This window comes from Artemia franciscana, chromosome 21 (genome assembly GCF_032884065.1).
Source record: "Artemia franciscana chromosome 21, ASM3288406v1, whole genome shotgun sequence".
Lineage (NCBI taxonomy): Eukaryota > Metazoa > Arthropoda > Branchiopoda > Anostraca > Artemiidae > Artemia > Artemia franciscana.
The window spans coordinates 11,882,799-11,899,538 of record NC_088883.1 but is presented as its reverse complement, the minus strand read 5'-3'; the positions used below and the strand labels follow the sequence as shown (position 1 = coordinate 11,899,538).

Genomic DNA, 16,740 nt, shown 5'->3' with positions numbered 1-16,740 from the left:
ATACTTCATTGACCTTGGAATGCCACATATACCTCAGAAAATTTGTATAATAAACCTAAAAAGGGATTCATCCAAGGGAGGAGCACTTTTTTTTATGGGACGATCGTACCGAACAGTTCATTATAAAACATCGAAAAAAAACTCATTTAAACGGAAATTTATAGCTCTAGTGGTACTTAGAATAATAAAAGAGTTTGTCCCATAACAAAGTGGTGTTTCCTGCCATTTTGTTACACACAAAAGTATCTATGACCTGAAGAGCCAAAATGCTATAGAGCAAACTTTTTGAGACGGCCCATTTTTTTTTCACTTGAAACGGTGTTAAAATAACCTCCACAAATATTTAGTAAATCTTTCTCTGTTTTTCGGAGTGCGCATGCTTCAGAACAATATTTGGCCGCTGTCATAACTGTAGTTTTTAATATTCTAATTGTGTTTCGCACCGAATTTTGTCTATTCTTCTTTTAACATCTTTCCGGCACCCACCGTCTTTACTACTAATACTACCAAAGTAAGTGAAGCTATCCACTTGATTGATCTTTTCGTTACCAAAACCTTTCCTGTGCTCTAAGACACATGATCTATATAGATAGAACCCATAGGACAGAACACAATTCTGTTTGAATTCTGATTTAATACGAAACCAGCTGTTAACCTCATTTCCTACCTTAACAGCATTACGGTTATTCTCATACATGGTCCTAATCACTCTAATGTAATTGTCCGGTATACAAGGATAAGACCTTCACTAAAGCTTTTCTATCGGCTGAATTGACTGTTTACTCATAATCTATAAAACTGAGGACTAAAGGTGTTTGATGACTCAAGTTATAAACCTAAGAGTGAAAATCAGGTCGACAAGTTCTCTATCCTTCGTAAAACTGCACTGTTCTTCTTTTAAAACTTGGTCTACAGTATTTACAAGTCTAAAACGTATCATCATCCTAGTAATATCCTATCTACAGAAACCAAGCTAATGCCTCTATAATTACCATACTCCCTCATCACATTTCTTATGCAGGGGTTTAATTAGGTTTTTTTTCTAAAATCGCTAGGTACTTCCCCTTTTTTAAAGATCATATTCACAATCTTCAGTAACTTACTTCTAACCTCATACCACACTCATTAGCCTCATTCTACTCATTTACCACTCTATCAGCACATGGGGCCTTTTTCTAATTCTTTTTTTTTAACTATTTTTTAATCCTTTTGGTACTATCACCAATTCTTCCTCACAAAATAAATCTTATTTCACATCCAAGGTTGCACAAGCTTTATCATTTTCCTCTATTTCTTGTTTTATAACTCTATCCTGGTTTTGCACATTCTCAAAAGATTCTTCTCATCTCTCTTTAATTCTTTCCTTATCACTCACGGCCGCCCCGTTCCTATTTTTAACTGGGACAAGCCCAGATTGACTACTTCCTCTCAATTTTTTACCATGGCAGTACTTTTTACTATTATGCCTTCTAGCTGCATCTTCTATGTTCGCGGCAATTTTATCTATGGTCTCCACTTCACACTTCCTTATTCATATATTAATGCTTTCTACACTTTCTTTTAATTCTTTTTATTTTCATATTATGTATCACTCAAATAATTCTTACACAGGCCCCTTCTCCTCTCTGTTAAACATAAATCATTTTCACTAATATTCCTAGCGATGTTCCTGACTTTCTGCCCTAAGACACCGTCGGCAACTTCACAAATTATTTTCCACGATTGTTCCATCCATCTTCTATATTGTTAGATTTTAAACTCTCTAGTTTAATATTCAACTGTTCTTGGAAAGTTTCTCTCGAATTCTCATCCTGGAGTCTACCAACGTCCTAGCTTTGCGAAAGGTAGTTACCCTTCCGAAATTTCAGCTTTAAATTAATCCTAGACACTAGTAAATGGTTACCTTTATTTTTACCGTCAATAAGAGCACTCCTTTATACCCTAGTATCTTGTATTGATCCTGTCAGTCTTCGCTTTACAAACAGGACTTAGCAGCTTCCTTATTCATCCTGAGCTCTACTCCCTGTCTATGTAGCCCATTCTTTCCTATATAAGCTAATTTATATGTTTGTGTTTTAAACTTGCTCTTCACTTTTCATGGAAGCAAATTTATGATTTTTTTTTTGTATTTTTTATTCTCCGGAATGCTTCATTTAGCTAATATTTCGTCTTGTCTCGTAGTAGGCATCTTTAGGAAACTTGAATTTTTTCTTCTAACAAACTAGAGGATGGACAGATTAAATGCACCATTAGATAAAAGTGATTAAAATACTTTGGGTTATCACACACACACACATATATATATATATATATATATATATATATATATATATTATATATATATATATATATATATATATATATATATATATATATTGATTTCGGACTTATGCTCAGGCCTGGTAAGACAAAAAACAAGTCAATTACGATGAGGCTGTATTTGGGATTGTAACTCTAGGTGCAGGAGTTCAACTATAGGACATTTCTTCTTGAACCATTACGTAACACAAGTATTAATATTTGGGCGGATATTCTTTTTGGAGGAGGGGGGGGTATGCCTTGCAGATTTGAAAGGAAATTATGTCTCATGCCATGTATGTTGAAGAAATAATGCCTTACCTTAGATCTTACTTCCTCCTTTTGTTACCAGAGACACCTTGGAGTTTTACAAAGAACCACCAGTCATCCCTCATATGTGCTGCTATCCAGACGTCTTCCCACTGGGGTTAGATAATCCTTTTGATGGACTTCATGGTCTGTGGAAGCGTGTTATTTTCTCTGATTGCCCATTTAGAACTATTTTAAGGATTCTATTTTCCAGCATACGGATAAGATGTCCCTGGTAACATAGCTCCTTCTGGTAATGTTCAAAACCCTTCGAAGGTGATTGTTCTCGATAGCAAGGTTCTTCTTTTGCTGGCTGGTTAAGGTTCTAACATTCACAGAAATAATCAAATGTTACCGCACTTATATTTGTCATTATGATATTATACTGTAATTAATTATTTAGTAGTTATTATTTCATGCATACAAGCACATCTAGCAGGTAAATGTGGAAAGGGTTGGTAATACAATTTTAATTTGGGATTATGATCAAGCCTGGTCGGAAGCAAAACATCAGTCAACTTCAGTATCAAAGGTGGTTGATACTGTTTAAATATTACTTTTAAATTGTTTATTTTGTTTTCCAGAGTATTTTTTATTTTTACTGTTGGTAAAAAGTACAGTATGAACAAAATATAGTTGCTCTCACCATAGGAATCTCATCTATACCAATCTGTATTATTGGAAGGCCCAAGAGGGAACCCTTAAGCCCATGCCCTTCCGATACCGCCCTTTAATATCCCAGTTACACTTCCGATGACGTTTCGTACCTCTTTTGACTCCTTATCTTAAAGGAATCATTTAGGAAATGGTTTAAAAAAATTAAAGTTGAAAGGTCTAACAATTTCTTCTGGTAAATGTTCCGATTAATAAAATGTACCGTTGGATTAAGTTCTTACTTTTAAAAGGCGCAACTTGAACACTTACTCTTACCTCTGATCAAGTCTGGCTAAGATCTGGTAGCCCTTGCTGATAAATTTCCTGATGAAAATATAGCCAACATCATGCTCTTTTCATGAATGCGAGTTGTGTTTCCCCAATTGTTTAAATTTAATAAATCAAAGGTATACTTTTGACTTGCGTTACTTTTGAGTGTCTTGTTTGTTCGCAAGGCAGTCCTTTAGGCAGTAATTTATGGCCATTATTATTCTACGAATCAATCGATCAACTTATTGTAGAACTATCGTATGAAATAACAAAACATATACCCGCGAAAAGATAATATTTTAAATATATATTGGAGACAACAGTATACCAAAATGGCAAATAAGGGTACATGATAGAATAAAAAAAATGTAGAAAGGTGACGGGCTCTAGAGTGTGCGTCATGAGTGAAGTGTAAAATAATGAGGACGATTTACCGTAACCTCTATTTCAAGCAACTTTCCTTTTACGTATGGCGTTAACGGGGATCCTAGAGGAAGTCAAACGAAGATGTGAATTACTTCAAAAGAAGATCCGTAAACGTTGAGGATTGCTTCAAGATGAGGGGGGTTTGCAATTCGAAGCAATGCATCTTTTAAGAAAACCTTGAATTTTCTAGTTTCATTATAGACTTAGTGAGTCAATAACTCTTTCATTAGAAAAACTGTTTAATTGAAACTCTCTTCCAGATTCTAGATTTTTTCTCGGTTGATATGAGAAAAAGGAATGTGAAGTATGGCCAGACAGCACTGCTTCAGTTTTTGCACATGTTTATATCGGTTATCTGTTCAGAAGTATATACAAATAATCCTGCTATTTTTAAATCGGGGATCAGGTCAATCAATGTGATCCTTAATGCCATTAAAGATGAAATTTGGGAGTTTAAAGGCTATACATTTGTAAGTATGTTGATTGGTATTTCCTTAACTGGAAATCATTTGCAGTATTCTAGAATATTGGAATTTACAAAATAGAAAATTTTCTACTTTACCTCATAATCTTTACCTACTTTACCTCATTTTTGAATATTATTTATTTGTGAGCAATCTTTGATGAATACAAGGTAGCTCACTGTCCGCTAGCAAAAGTGAATAGAACTTTGTGGCGCAAGGAATTTCTACTGAAAAAAAAAAACAACAAATAAACAAATGACCGTGGACTCTCAGTTTAATTGAAATATGCTGACATTTTTTCCTTAAGGTTTTGCTAATTTTTTATTTATGAAAGTAAGAAAGGCTAGAACATTTGAAACGTATTTTGTTTTCAGTAAAGCGCAAATTGTGTTCTGGCCTTGAGAAGGCATAGGGCTTATCAGCCCTCCTTATGTTAATTTTTGCTTGTTTTGAGGTTGACTCGGCTATTTGTTGTAATTTCTGTTTGTTTTTAGTTACATTTCTTTATTGATAGGGATTTGTGTTAGCTTTACACTTGGGAAGATTATTTGACTTTATTTTTGCTGATTCTTGGCTTAATGTAGCTCTTCACTTTTCTTTGAAAAACTCGTCCGTGGTAAAACTTTTCTTTGAAAAACTCGTCCGTGGTAAAACTTTTTTTTAATTAATTTCTGTTCATTTTTTATTAACATAGTTTTTTTCATAGAAAAAATAATTTTGTATATCTTTTCCGTTTTCTTCTATTAGAATCCATAGTATGGGTTTAAAATTAATGTTGGGGAATTTTTTTTAACAGTTTTTAATCGTTACACAAACAGTATTTTATTTAACTTTATAGCTTCTGAAGTTGACCTGAAAAATGAAACTTAATATCATTCCCAAAAGATTCTGTCTATGCTCTTTGATAACCTGGATACACTTACGCTCTTTATTTATTTAAACTGTAAAAGCAGAAGTAGTAATAGTATTATCTCCAAAATTTTCAACTTAATACCCCCAGTCGTTCCCAATATATGGCTCGGGTGTCTTATTGGCGACCATAAACACAATGCCTTTTGATTTACTGTAAAACAGCATTTAGTTTTAAAGTATAATGGGCCAATTTCACAGCTGTGGGGGGTTGACGTGCCTAATATCTCTAAAGACATAGTTGCTGGACCGTTCTACTATGCTGAGCAAAATGGCTGTCTCAAAAACTTTGACTGGATGTGTTTAGAAACTGAATGGACTTCTAAAAGTGCTGCTTGCCCTCCAATCTCTTGTTACTCTCAAAAAGGGCACCCGATACTCACGCTGTAACTAGAGTGCAAGGGGGAGGACTTCCCCCTTCATATATCTTGTTAAAATATTTTAAACAAGTAAAAACAAAGTGAAAACATTTTAAATGTATTTTGTTTTCAGTAAAGTGCAAATTATGTTCTGGTCTTGAGAAGGCGTGGGGGTTTTCAGCCCTACTCATGTTAATTTTTACCCGTTTGAGTTTGACTGGGTTGTTATTGTATGATATAAGAAAAAATACGTTTAAAATGTTTTAACTTTTTTTAAACTTTAGTAAATTAAAAACTGTCGAAACTTTAAGGAATATATATCAGTATATTTATATTAAACTGACAATCCACAGCCTTTTTTCAGTAAAGTGTAAGTTCTGTTTGGTCTTCAGAAGGTATGGGGGTTGTCAAAGACATAATTTCCATATCTTTCAACTACACTGAACAAAATGGCTATCTCAAAATTTTGATTAGACATTTTTTGGGAATTAATGGGCTTTTGGAGGGTTTTTTTTTGCTCCCAATCGCTTTTGAGTAATGAAAAGGGTACTAGCCCTTTCGATTTCTTATCAAATGAACCTTTTTCAACGTCTCTACGCAACAAATGGCCATCTCAAAATTTCTATCAGATGTATTTCGGGAAAATATGAGGTTTGGAGGGGGGGTATCCATCCTCCGACCAATTCAAATATTAACAAGAGCTAAGAGCTCATATGGCACTTGTGACGAGGCAAGGAGAGCTAAGAGCCAGGAGCTCATATGGTATGGGCTCTAACAAAATTCTAAGAATCAATAGATTGATTTACAAGGAAAATCAGAGGCTTAATGGCGGTCAGGATTTAAAATAATAGCTCTGAGTCACGATGTCCTTCTAAATATCAAAATTCATTAAGATCTGATCACCCACTCGTAAGTTATAAATACCTAATTTTTTCTAATTTTTCCTCTCCCTTTAGCCCCCCACATTGTCGAATCTGGGAAAACGACTTTATCAGGTCAATTTGTGCAGATCCCTGACACGCCTACCAATTTTCATCGTCCTAGCACGTCCAGGAGCACCAAACTCGCCAAATCACTTAACCCCTCCCCCAACTCCCCCAAAGAGAGTGAATCCAGTACGGTTACGTCAATCACGTATCAAGGACATTTGCTTATTCTATCCACCAAGATTCATCCCGATTCCTCCACTCAAAGTGTTTTCCAAGATTTCCCCCTCCAACTCCCCCCAATGTCAAAAGATCTGGTCGGGATTTGAAATAAAAGCTATGAGACATGGATTCCTTCTAAATATCAAATGTCATTAAGATCCAATCACCTATTCGTAAGATAAAAATACCTCAATTTTCACGTTTTCCAAGAATTCCGGCTTCCTGCTCTAACTCCCCCCAATGTCACAGGATCTGGTCGGAATTTAAAATTAGAGCTTAAAGGACAAGATCCTTCTAAAAATCAAATTTCATTAAGATTTGGTCACCCTTTCGTAAGTTAAAAATACCTCATTTTTTCTAATTTTTCAGAATTAACCCCCCCCCCCGACTACCCCGAAGAGAGCGGATCCGTTCCGGTTATGTCAATCATGTATCTAAGACTTGTGCTTATTTTTCCCACCAAGTTTCATCCCGATCCCTCCACTCTTAAGTGTTTTCCAAGATTTTAGGTTTCCCCCTCCCAACTCCCCCCTCCCGAATATCACCAGATCCGGTCGGAATTTAAAATAAGAGCTCTGAGACACGATATCCTTTTAAATGTCGAATTTCATTGAGATCCGATCACCCGTTCGTAAGTTAAATATACCTCATTTTTTCTAAGTTTTCAGAATTAACCCCCCCCCCCCAACTACCCCAAAGAGAGCGGATCCATTCCGGCTATGCCAATCTCCCACCAAGTTTCATCCCGATCCCTCCACTCTATGTGTTTTCCAATATTTTAGGTTCCCCACTCCCAACTCCCCCCACCCTAATGTCACCAGATCCGGTCGGGATTTAAAATAACAGCTCTGAGAGACGATATCCTTCCAAAAATCAAATTTCATTAAGATCTGATCAACCGTCGTAAGTTAAAAATACTTAAATTTTTCTATTTTTTCGAATTAGCGGGCCCCCCCCCCCCCCCCACCCCCAGATGGTCAAATCGGGATTCTAATCTGGTCTGGTCCCTTATACGCCTACCAAATTTCATCGTCCTAGCTTACCTGGAAGTGCCTAAAGTAGCAAAACCGGGACCGACAGAATTTGCGATTGCTATATGTCACTTGGTTAATACCAAGTGCCTTAAAAAGGCACTAGAAATTCTTATTAACAATCTAGCGAGCCCCCTCCGAAGCTCTTTATATATATCTTTTATATATATATATATATATATATATATATATATATATATATATATATATATATATATATATGCACCCAGGGCGTGACTTACAATCCTTACCCTGAAGGCTATGGGAGCGGGGGGGGGGGGTCTTCATCCTCAAAGACATAATTTTCCGGACCTTTCAATTGCGTAGAACAAAGTGGCTATCTCAAAATTTTGATTGGATGTGTCTGGGGAAATGATGGGCGTAGGAGGGGGGTTATTTGCCCTCCAATCACTTTCGACTATTAGATACCAAATGACCATGTCAAATTTCTTTCACATGCATTTCGGGAAAATATATGGTGGTTGGGAGGGTATCTGCCCTTTGATCATCCGTAATCTTAAAAAAGGGCACTAGAACTTCCGGTTACCAGTCCAATGGGCCCCTTCCGAAGTTTATACGATCACCTTTTCTGCATAAACCTTATGCGCCCCCAGGGCATAACTTACAACTCTTGCCCCGAATGCTGTGGGGGTGTTGTCGTCCTCAAAGACATAATTTACGGACCTTTCAACTACGGTGAACAAAATGGCTATCTCAAAATTTTGATAGAATGTGTTCGGGTTAATGGTGGGCATGGGAGGGGGGTGAGTTGCCATTCAATCCCTTTCGACTATTAAAAAGTGTCACTAGCCCTTTCAGTTTCCAATCGAATGAGCCCTTTTTGAAGTTTCTACGACAACTCCTTCGATACAAAGTGCCCTGGTCTAAACAAAAAAAAAATAATAAAGAAATAAGACATTGTGCCCACATCCCTTTTTATTTAGGCGGCACTATTGCGCTGCCAATGAAAAAGGCGCAACCGGGACACTTACCCTCACCTCCCACTAGTTTGGTTGAGATCCTGCAACCTATTCTGATTCATTGCTTCTTTTAAAGAATTAAGAGATTCTTTCCCCCCAGAGAGTTCAGAATTAATATGGATCCCCCCTCACATCCAGGGACAAAAAAGAAATCACAACTAGGATGCTTACACTTACTTCTGACCAAGTCTGAGTAAGATCTAATAGCCTATGCTGTCAAATGGTCTGATGAAAAGAATTTAGGGACCCTTCTCTTCTCCGTTTTCTTCCCCCACCCCCAAAAAATCCCCAAAATTCCCGTTTTCCTAAAAATCCCCTAAGACATGAAAAGTACCCTAGATCTTACTAGCCATAAACTTCAGTTGAGATCTGAAAACCTTTTCTGATCGATATACTAATGATGTCTTTAGGGCTCCTCTTGCCCTCCCACTGCAGAGGATGAATTCTGTGCAGACACTTTCTAGCCTACTGAAATAATTACTCTTTCTTCCCACAAAGTTTTGTTGAAAATTGAAAACCCTTTGGTAGATGTTCTCATGCCAAAATTAAAGTATCCTCCCTCTCACATATTTCAGATTAGGCATGGTCCTTCGAAAAGTACAGTAATTATACTTACTCTTAATCCCCGCGAAGTTTATTTGAGATCCAGTAACCTCTTCTTGTAGAGCTTCTGATGAAAAGAATTTAGATCCCTCCTCACTCTTTTCCATCTCCCATTGAGGATCGGCTGGATTCTGATCTCCAAAAGTAAAGGTAGAGCAATTACTCTGAGGCCCCGCTAAGTTTAGACAAGATCTGACAATCTCTTTGGCTAGATGCCTTGATGATAAGAATTTTGGGATCACTCCCCTCCCAAAGGTTGGATTGTGTTTGGATGCTCCGAAAAAACACTTAGACATCGGTTTTCCCTTTCTATGGATCTTAGTTTATTTCACTTATTTCAGCATCAGTTTTAAAATTGATGGTAGCCTAAAACCTATTATTTTACAACCATAGAAAAGTTTTTCACAAGTCCTCCTTGGTAGTTCTTTTTTTTTTTATTGTGGTTCTATGTTCAACGATTATTATTATTTTTACTATGTGTCGATTATATTAACTTAGCCAAAACTTTCATTGAAATTTCCCTGATCATCTTATATATGTAAATTCCTGTGTTATTATTTTTTTTGAAATTGATGAAGAAATAGTATACCAGGGAAGGGACGATCTTTCTATTTCTCGTCTTGAGGCCTAATTTGGTCTAAAGGTATCTAGTACCTAGGTTTGGCTCTATGTTATTGTGTATTTGGGGGTAAAGGCGGGAGAGGCTCAGTCGAGCCCGAGTGAATGAAAATAAGTATTGTTTTATATTGAGTGTGTGTTCTATGCAGTGTTGTATCATTAAATCATGCTGTGTATGGCCGTAGGGCTCAAATAAACTTTTTCTTTCTTTCTTTCATTCTATAAATACGGAAAAAGATCTTGCATAAATCGTTTTTTTTTTTTTTTTAACAAAAATCTCGTTTCAACAGCATGAAAATAAGAAAAACTCGCCTGATCTAAAATGAGGTCTCTGACTATGGGATAACAAGACTAATTTTTTTGCAAATTATAACGACGGCCATGACAAAACAAGTACAAATCAAAAATATGTAAATTCAATACAACATGAATCTACAAAAAAGATTTTTATGGTTCAGCCATAATTTTAGGAATTTCTCCAGCTTACAAATTACCCCAAAATCATTTTTTCTCATTATTCTTATCCCATTATTTTTACCGATAAAGCACTCCAAAAGTTTTCCTGCTGAATTTGCCGATGTTCGCACTCTCCTGCAAACTGCAAAAGGTTTCTAACTCATTTTTGTCAGCTCATTGACTTGTATATTTTTTGTACTTTTGTCGAATTAATTTGTGAGCCATTTTTTGACTACTTCTGAATGTCAAATAACTTTCAGTTTTTACCATTATATGAACATTCGATGACAGTGTAATAATATAATGTCAAAATCCCCTTCCCCCTTTTATATTCCCCTTTGTATAAATAAAACAACATAAACGGGTAACTAAACACAGCATAAAGTATAAAACAAACATTGTCTTAAAAGACTTGACACCGCAGTTGTAAAAATAGTTGTTTATGGCAATGTTAACTTAGGTTCGAAATTTAGATAACACAAACTTTTGTCGTATAGAAGCTTAAATAAAGAATCTTAGAATAAAAAGTTTTTTTCTTAAATTGTTTTCAAAGCGGACTAGAAAGTAGGGAATAATTTTTCCTTTATAATCTTTTTAACTCGTCATCCTCAACTCACCGAGTTTTTATTTATGCATTTATAACTTAGATCAATTTGATATTTACTCTATGTAAAGCCCGATCCATTTTGCGCCCCTCAGTTTTACGTGCATTCATAGATTCTCGAGAAAGAAATATTTTGCCAATCTGTCTTTTATACATCCTTCTTTTCCTAACTGGTAACCCATCCGCTCTCATACTTAAACAATTCAACTCATTCCCTACACTTCTGCCCTAAAATAAGTGTCTTTCTCATGTGGTTCTTTAAGCTTTGCATACAGTTCCAGTGACCGGGTCTTTGCCATCTCCTCCTGCCGCACTTGAGTCTGACATCCTCGTCCACAAAACCTAATTGTAAGTACCTGTCATGTACTTCTCAGAGGTATGATATTTTCCAAACTCACACGCGTAGTGCACAGCTAACTGGCTCGCAGTCACGACATAAGAGGCTCACTTTCCTCTTGCTAAACTTATCTATATGCTTAAACTTATATACTATCGGTCTGTAAGCTTGTGCTATCTCTATGCTTACTAACCTTACCTTTTGCTGTCAGATTGCCACCAAAATATGTAAACTCTCCTTCCACTTCCAAGTATATACCCTCATATCGAACCCTATCTTTTTCCGCTAACCTTCCTCCTTTCCTAAGCACTACCAGCACCGACTTCTTGACTTTTAGACTAAATGCTTTTTCTCAAGATAGACAATTGCCCTATCCATCAGGTGATGTAAAATTGTGCCACTAAGGCTATATCTTTCGTAAATATTAACAAACACAATTCACGCACATAGATTACCAACATAAGGGCTCGTTCGTATTATACTTCTGGTAACCGATGTCGGTACTTTTTCGATGACTGGTTTGTAGATAGTGAGTGACATTAATTGGCAGAAAGGCATGTCTTATTTGTATGTCCTTGGCTAATTCTTTCCTAGTGTATGAAGAATAATTCTTTAAAATGAAGATTTTTTTTCAATCAAGAGGCTGAAACTAAAAAACAAATTAATTCATACGAATATTTTGGCTATATAAACAATAGCTCAGCTAAAAATAAAATAGAAAAACTTATGAAAAATCACAATAAGATCCAAAGTGAAATTAAAGAGTTTTATGCTTGCTTCAACAGCTCCAAAGAAGAGTATAAATCCTCTCTTTCAAAAAATGGCTAATTCCTATTTGAAGAGCACTACCGTATAGTACATTTTTGACCATTTAATGCTTTTCCACCTTTTTTTTTACTACTATTAATATATGAAACCTGTTAAAAGAGCGCCTAAATTTATAGTATTTTTGTCAGTTTCTTTATAGCTTGAGAAAACGCGCCAAGACTATTGTGCTCTGTAGTAAAGTTTCGATTTGTGCCTGTTTCCCCTCATGGAAGAAACGGAGTAATAAAGCACAATTTGTCATATAAAACGGGATAACCACGGGCTCTAAATCTTAGTGATAATAATAGTCATGAACACGGCGATAACGATGCCGAGAAAGATACCGATGACGATCATATTGTTAATGACGATGACGGTAATATCTAGGCTCTTAACGTTCGTTGCTGACATCATCTAATATCTTTGAAGCATCTGTTCTAAGCGTTAATCATCCATAACTCCTTCTTCCAGAACTACTTCTAACCATCAATCATACCGAGTTGTCTTCATAATAAGATGTCCTGTAGCTTTTTTTTCTATTGGTCACTTATCAAATAAAAAGTTGTCTGGGATGATCATTTTTGATCATTTTGAGCTATTTTTCAGTAGATGTTGTTTATTTGAGTTTGCATAGTACAACTTATGTATATCAACTTATAACAAGTTCGATAGAGAGGCAGAACCCAAATCTATGTATACATTTGACTTATAAAGAAGCAGTCGAACTTTTAAACTATTTATTATTTAAACTATTTTAGGTGGCAGCACTAGCAAATTCATACGCACCTTATTTCGTTTCAAATCCAGAAAGGACGAATTTTTTCAGCCAGTTTATTTCCTCGTGTAAGCCCAGAGGATTGCTGCTGTCGAGGTTTTTTGCTCGTACAGTCATTTCTTTGCTAACAAAGAGCAAAGTTGACTTTCTGACATTTCCAACGGTAAGTGACTTTTATTCTAAACTTGTATAGCTATTAGAAAAGCAAGTAGCCAGATTCACAGTAACTACGCATAAAAACTATGAATCCATACACCGAGCTTATTAGAGAAAGCCAAATGGTTGAATTAAACGCACAGAGGTCAGTTTTAGCCATTTGTTAAGACATATATGTCCCAGCCACATGATTTTTTTTTTTTTTTTTTTTTTTTTTTTTTTTTTTTTTTTTTTTTTTTTTTTTTTTTTTTTTTTTTTTTTTTTTTTTTTTTTTTGACGAAAAACAAAATTACCGACGACTACAGTACCTCCAGCATCATTATAGCTGACTAGACATGGGAAAGATTTAAGAAGATTTTTGGATTTGAAAAGACGGGAGATTTGACCTGTAGTTTTCCTATCTGTATTTCCTATCCCGCCGCAGCAAAATTCGGTGACAAGCTTTCTATTTGTCCCTGTAAAAAAAAGAACCAGAAACTGACACGTCAAATTGACGCCCTATGTCTCAGCAATGGCTGAGGAGGGTATTTATCTTCTTTTATTTGACGAATTTAGCATAAAATGCAGAGATAGTATGAGTAGACGATATTCTGGAAGAAGTTTTTGTGATGCAGGCTGGGTTCTTTTTTTATAGACATCTTTGTAACTAGCGTGGCCCAACAAATAAAACATATGAAAACGTAGAAAAATAATTTAAATAATACAGTGAAAAAAAAAATAACAAGAAAGAGCTTCGCGTTTTAATTTTATGTCCGAAAGCATTAATCAACAGAAATAAATCACAAAAAAAAATCAAGTAAAATTAAGTAAAACATATAAATAAAAGGGAAAAACAAACAAAAACCAAAACCAAGGCTTGATAAAGGTTTCTAGACGTTTCTTATCATTAAAAGTTTGTTTCTTTTTTTTTATTGTCTTATTTAAAAATTATACCCGTTTTTTCTATATTTTCAATTGTTTAATTTGTAAATGGGAAGAAACTGTGGTCTAAAAAATTAATTGTTTTTAGCGTGGCTCAACCACTATGTTTGCTAATTTGGATTTAAGTATATTTAAATATATTTATGACTCTATAAAACGCTGTGTCGATCAAGCGAAAATGATGGAAGGCAGCTAGCCCTCCCACCGACTACCCCTCTTTTCGCCAAACGAGTTTGACTGAAATTGTGGGATAGCCATTTTACTCAAAAATAATCCAAAGAACATATAACAGTGCATCTACGGTTGATCAAACCACGAGACGGTAGAAAGTGGGTTTAGCCAAATCATATTTCACTAAACTTATGGACATACTCATCTTTTTTATAAGTCTCTTTTAATTTGTTCCTGAAAACATTTACGGCAAGTTAAAACGTACTGGCAAAATGCTGTCTTGACTCATAAAATTGGTTTAGTGTTCATATTGTGTATAGCAAATTATCTGAAATCAGGATTGCACCTGAAATCAGACTTGTATGTAGGGGGTGAGACATCTGAAGATTTCTACGATTTTTCCTGGAACTTCCCGGTAAATGACTTATTTTGTCATCTATTTTTACCCGCTTTCCTTCCTCTTCTCGAGACGAAATCTTCCATATTTGTTTGTCTAAAGGCCCATTTATAATGACATTTTACATATAGTGAGATTAAGTTAGCACTACTTTGAGCTGATCAGATTATCTCTGGCCTCTCAGGTTGTATCTGGTCTGTCAGAGAGCCAATGGTCTCTCGACTTTTAATAATTGATATGGTAAGGCACCGTTCTTGTGGGCTACACCAAGGTCCTACCCCAGAGCTTGAGTATAATACGCTTGTTGGGATGTTGTTTCTGGTCTTTTTTAACAGGTTTACTGACAATCTTGCCCAAAATTACTATAAATTCTTCATTTTGTGAAGCAACATTAGCTTGTGAAGTATCCTGACTGGAGTTGTAAAAGCTCTTTTAGATTTAGTTTGCCATAATTGTTTATTACAAAAATTCCGCCCATGTAAATTGCAAAAATGTGACAGCTCTCGATTCTTAGTCGACTGACAGCTTTTAGGCCATTGACAGATATCGCTAATAAGGCCTTGCCTTTCTCACGATCAGCAAACAAGGCGAAAAAGTCAAGGCCTAGAGAATGAGTTTAATGTACCGGTCAGCCATAAGGCATTTGACCTATTTAACCTGGAACGAAAGCAAGAACGGAGCTGCTCAGACGTGATTTGGCGTCCCAGCTATCTCGTATACTAAACAGGATTTTAATTATTGTTCTCTTTGAGCATAACAATGGGAAGCTTTGCAAATCAAAAATATAATGAGCGTACCTTATCAGTAGTTGTAAAAATTATCTAGGAAAATAACTGCAACCTATCAGCGATTCTTATCAGGGAGGGGGGCACTAATTTCTGGCCTCCCTAGATTTTGCAAAATTCCCTTTTGCCATTTTCGCTGAAAAAATACTTTTTTTGGTATTTCCATGGGAAAAAATCGAAAACAACAAAATACGCTTTTTAATAATACGTTTACTTTTAAAAAATACGTTTACTTCTCCTTTAAATTTTGGTGAATTCGTGCCTCTGCACCTTATTTAACATTACTAATGGATTTATTGAAACCAAAAATCTTGCTTTTCTCTGCATAAGACTTTATTGCAGTATGTTCCTTAATAAAAAATTTCTCCTATAAAAGGACAAAATATATTGAAATTTAAGTTTCCATCAGCGTTAAGGGTAGTAATTTTGAAGACCGTGCGGTTTTAGTAGGCATTAGTAATATTTCATGGCTTTAAACAATGGATTCTTATTAAATGTCTGTTTTTATTGAATGAAATCATACTATCTATTCGTTTCTTGCTGCTTTATTTTGGTCCGGTCTCATTGTCCATCTGTCAAATTACTTATGCTTTAAACTTCCATGAAAAAATATCGCACAGGCTATTTCACACAAGTTTAACTTAATTTGTGACCGTTAAAACTTTCTCATTGAGACGACAACTGACAGGACTCGGAACTTGGCAAGCGAAACAAAAGGGAGTAGTGATGACTTTGAAAAATCAATCAATTTTTCAGAACTTGTATTCGTTTTCAAATAAATTTGGCTGTGTTAATCACGGGAACTGGTGGCAGAAGTATACATGTATTTTGAAAGTGGTGGCAGCGGGAATTTGTCGTTTTTTAAAGGAAATACCAAAAAAACATTTTTCAATGAAAATACTCCCCAAAAGTATTTTTCAATTTCTAGGGGGGCATAGGCCTTTCTCGTCCTTCCCTCCCCCCTAAGTGAGGCCGATGAATAAATGCGTTGCCAACGGAATCTTGATAAAAGTATGTTACAATGTGTAAATAGTCGGAATGCTAAGACTAATTTATGGATGATATTAAAGGATCAGAAGAATTCAGTTTTTTGTTTTCTTTTTTAGCTACAAAACGTTGCTGAGATTGTCCAGAATGCAGACGACCTTGAGGATCTCTCTATAAGTGCTGACCATATTTGGCTTTGCATCCAATGTTTAGAAGCGTTTGAAATAAATGAGAAAATTAGCTCCACTAATCTGGTTTGTCAAATATTTATTTAT

General features: G+C 35.5%; 1 protein-coding gene across 2 annotated transcripts in view; it reads left to right on the top strand.

Moving 5' to 3' along the window:
* LOC136040779 (uncharacterized) overlaps positions 1-16,740 on the top strand; it is a 63,311-nt gene that overhangs the window by 38,187 nt on the left and 8,384 nt on the right. For both annotated transcript variants that reach the window (XM_065725104.1, XM_065725103.1), the window contains 3 exons: positions 4,218-4,427; positions 13,032-13,211; positions 16,585-16,719. In XM_065725104.1, coding sequence (XP_065581176.1) covers positions 4,218-4,427; positions 13,032-13,211; positions 16,585-16,719 — 525 coding nt within the window. The remainder of the gene's footprint in view (positions 1-4,217; positions 4,428-13,031; positions 13,212-16,584; positions 16,720-16,740) is intronic.